Source organism: Octopus bimaculoides, chromosome 21 (genome assembly GCF_001194135.2).
Source record: "Octopus bimaculoides isolate UCB-OBI-ISO-001 chromosome 21, ASM119413v2, whole genome shotgun sequence".
NCBI classification, from domain to species: Eukaryota; Metazoa; Mollusca; class Cephalopoda; order Octopoda; family Octopodidae; genus Octopus; species Octopus bimaculoides.
Genome location: NC_069001.1, coordinates 17,263,642 through 17,267,731, shown reverse-complemented (window position 1 = coordinate 17,267,731; position 4,090 = coordinate 17,263,642). Strand labels below are relative to the sequence as shown.

The 4,090-nt window shown below is 36.3% G+C and overlaps 1 protein-coding gene across 1 annotated transcript; it reads right to left on the bottom strand.

Annotated features, from left to right (window-relative positions):
* Positions 1-1,784: 1,784 nt before the first annotated feature.
* On the bottom strand, positions 1,785-2,330 carry LOC106877305 (general transcription factor II-I repeat domain-containing protein 2-like). The gene has a single exon (XM_014926174.1). It carries the CDS (start codon positions 2,328-2,330, stop codon positions 1,785-1,787), a length of 546 nt encoding a protein of 181 aa, XP_014781660.1.
* Between the last annotated feature and the right edge of the window lie 1,760 nt (positions 2,331-4,090).

Genomic DNA, 4,090 nt, shown 5'->3' with positions numbered 1-4,090 from the left:
CTTCTTCTTCTTCTTCTTCTTCTTCTTCTTCTTCTTCTTCTTCTTCTTCTCATTATTATTATTATTATTATATATACACGTATATACGCACATGTATATATGTATATATGTGTGTGCGTGTGTGCATGTAGTGATGAGCGGAGAGAGAGAGAGAGAGAGAGAGAGAGAGAGAGAGAGAGAGAGCAATGACTTACGTTTTCTACAATCAAAGCGAAGCATTTACGGAGATTGCTGAATAAACTTCAATAGCAAATAAACATTGAGTTGAAGAAAAGAAAATTGTAATGGTTTTTGTAGTCGGCCAATGATACGTAATTTAAGACGCGTCGACTTCCTGTGGGCTTCTGTTTAGAATCTGTAACGAATATACAAACAAAACATTGGCTCTGTTCTATCACATTTACATGTTACGTATTGTCAAAGACTTTCGTCACATGTCTGCGACCTGCTTCTTGCCTTCGCTCCGTTGTATCTGACCAGGTCATGTAAGTGCGGTGAAACTATTTCACAAAAATAATGAAACAAATTTTAAAAATTAAAAATAATAAATAAAGAAAATGAATGAACAGCGAATATATGAGTTTTGTTGTGTGATTATGCATAATGGTTAAGAAATACTTCTACTGTAATGTAATTGGTTCAGACGGTCAGCAGCGATGCCTGCTGGGTTCGGCTACTCCACATTGATAAGGGGCAAATACCCCGAAACTAGTCTGTGGATATTAAACCAGCAAGGGGAAGCTGCTGACCTCCCCTGTTCGAAGGTTATAATGGACACAGGTTTGTGTGTCACATAGCTAGCTAGAGGCGATGGCTTCTTGGAGCTAATCAACGGCAGCATTCGTCCTATTTTTTGGACTGTCATGTTGGCTTGGCGATAACTATTAATATCCAGTACCGTTGCCGTAGTCTCCTTTAGAGAGATTTAGAAATGTAAATGTAAATATAATTATAGATAGATAAATAGATAGATAGATAGATAGATAGATAGATAGATAGATAGATAGATAGATATATCAGGGGTGGCCATACTTGCTTAATGAGATAAAGAATGTTTGAGAGCTGCAAGACGTAGAAAATTTACACATTTTCTTACATACACATTTTGTTACAAAGATTTTATATAAATATTAAGAAATACATGTATGCCATAATGTTTATTCATGTCTTTTAAACTGTTAATTTGTGTTGGTTTCAGTAATCACAAAATTCACATATATATACTAAATGTTTTCAAAATCTTGTTGTTTTAACAATATTGGGCATATTTAATACGGTCATGAACTCCAAGAAAAATGAGCGAATTTGCATTTCAGTAACATAAAATTAGACTGTCAAAAATAACACTAAAAAGGAAAAAAATTATATTCTAAATGATATTTATTTGTCTTTGTAAATATCTGGTCAAAACATGTAGGAAAATATGTAAAACAAAAACAAAGCAAACCAATAAAATTTTAGATATTTTAATCAGATACCACCTTACAAAATTACAGTCTTATATTTTTATCTCAAACAGACAATGCTACAAATATCGGGCCGCTATTTACTACTAGTAGAGTTCTTAAGAGTCTCCATCTTGGTTGTGAATTGTTGAAAATCTGGCTGATATGTTGTCAAGGCTGTATGAATTAGCTCCGTCAGGTGTTGGTCTGTAAAGATTTCGACTTCACAAACTTCATTACAGAGTACAGTGATTCACAACAGTATATTGTGCTGAAAATTGAGATGAGTCGCACGCTAGTTTTCTTCAGTTTAGGATATTTTATTTCTAGCACTTGTTTTCAGAACTCCATTGTAGACTGGTATTTATGGATCATCTTTAAACCCAGATCCTCCTGTAATTCCATTAATTCCATTTCCACAGCAGATGATTTCGTAACCAGAGGTTCGAGAAAGGCGAAGCAGGACTTCAGCTTTCGCTGTTCATCAAACCTGGCGAGGAAATTATCAAGCAGTTCTTGTAATATATTTTTGTATTCTTCCAGTTTGTGGTCTTTTATTTCAATATCAGCGAATGTATTTACTCTCCTTCTGAAATTGGGAAAGTGACTGAAGTTTCTTGACAATATGTTTCTTTGGAAAACTCTTGTTTTATTCTGATAGCTGAACATTGTCTGAGTAAGATCAGAAACAATCTTCTTCCTCCGGAGTGCCAAGTTAAGAATTTGTAGATGATTCATTATATCAGTAACGAACATCAGATCTTGCATCCATTCATCATTTTCCAGTTGAGGATAGGATCTTTTCTTTTCTTGAAGAAAAGTAACCTTAGGCTCTAACAGATTAACAAACCTACTCAAGACATTGCTGGTTGACAGCCACCTCATAATGCAGTACTAAGAGACATCACTGGGTTTCTCTTCAAGTTCCAGTTCTTCAATAAAATGTTTGAACTGTCGGTGAGTCTTCCCATTTAAGCAAATGAAATTGATAATTTCAAGGACAGATTTCATAACATCTTCATTCTTGAAGTATTTGGCTGCCAGGTGTTCGCGGTGAAACTGGGACCTGCAAAACTGGGATCAGTTTTCATAAGTGCAATTAAGCCTATATTTTTTCCCACCATTACAGGTGCTCCATTTGCAACAGCAACACTGACGTGCTTATTCAGTGGAACAGAAGCATTTGTTAAGGTTCTGTCAAGCGCTTTTTAAATGTCAACACCATGGGTTGTTTCTTTTGATGCCACTAAGACCAACATCTCTTCTTTCACAATTACATCTTTCTTTCTTTCTTGCCTTTAACCATCCAACGCGGGGTATAGGCCACTTATAATTGAATTCCATGTCGCATATTTTTTCGCTTCTGTACTTATACTCTGCCATGAATGTCCCCCTTTCTCTAGTTCCTTTTGTGTTGATCTACGCCACGAGTTCTTAGGCCTACCTTTCTTTCTATATCCATCCGGATTCCACTGTAAAGCACTTTTCGCTACATTTGGTGTGTCTTTTCTAATTGTGCTACCAATCCACTTCCATTTTTTTCTTAAATATTTGCTCCCTAATCGAAACTTGATTCGTTCTTTGCCATAGCTCCATATTGCTTACGTGTTCGGGTCATCTGATTTTAAGTATACTACGCAAGCACTTGTTGATAAATTACATCAGAGGCAACATAACGAATAAATACTTCCAGTTGTGGGTTGTCTTGTATATCTGTTGATTTACCAAGAGCTAAGCTGAATGTAAGAGAATTTTTAAAAATCATTCTGCATTTTGCCTGCAACATCAGCACTGATCTGAGAGATACACCTCTGTAGTGAAGCGTGAAACTGGTGTTTGCACTATTCGTCACTGAATTCTTGTGTTATCTGGATCTAACACTGCAATAACTTCAACTATATTCTTAACAAATTCGCCATCAGAATATGGGTGTTTAGCACGAGCATTATTCCATGACATAACAAAACTGGCTTCAGTCGTTGTATCAACTTCCTTACTGAACGTTGTCACAGTGTCCGCTGGCTATTTAGTGATGAATTTGGATAATCATACAAAGCATTTTTGTGATTTGTTTCATAGTGGCGTTTTAAGTTACTGATTTGTAACGACTAAGCGACAAGTGGCAGATAAGGCACAAAGGTTTACCTCCTTAAACGACGAATGCAAAATCTTCCTCCCACTCTGGCTTAAAATTTCTGTTTTCATCTTCATATTTTCGTTTCTTACAATTTCAGGAGGCCATCTTCTTTCACAAAATAGTCACAGACACTTTTAAACAAAACTTGTATCCGAAGTGTACCAACTAGGTCTGCACAGTTCAACGTCTTGTGTTACAATGCATTAATGTACATGATGTGAGTGCAGTCAGGCCTAGACTCATTAAGTCAACTGTGACCACTCTCACTCCCCCGGCGCACCCAAACCTTTAATCCCTTTACCCATGACCTCAGTCTTCTGACATTCCTCAGTAATCCTTGCTAACCAGAAATTTCTTTAATCCCCCTGACACCTGCCATTCCTTCTCTCAGCACTAAAGAACAATGCCGGCCTCAGATCTAGCATTAAAGTTAGGATATAAATTCTTAAATATTTTTACTAAAGATGAACATTAAACTTAGGTTTTAATCCAATGGGGTCTCAATTCA

Coding starts and splice junctions, on each gene's coding strand:
- LOC106877305 (XM_014926174.1), bottom strand. CDS start 2,330: ATGAGGTGGCTGTCAACCAGCAATGTCTTGAGTAGGTTTGTTAATCTG.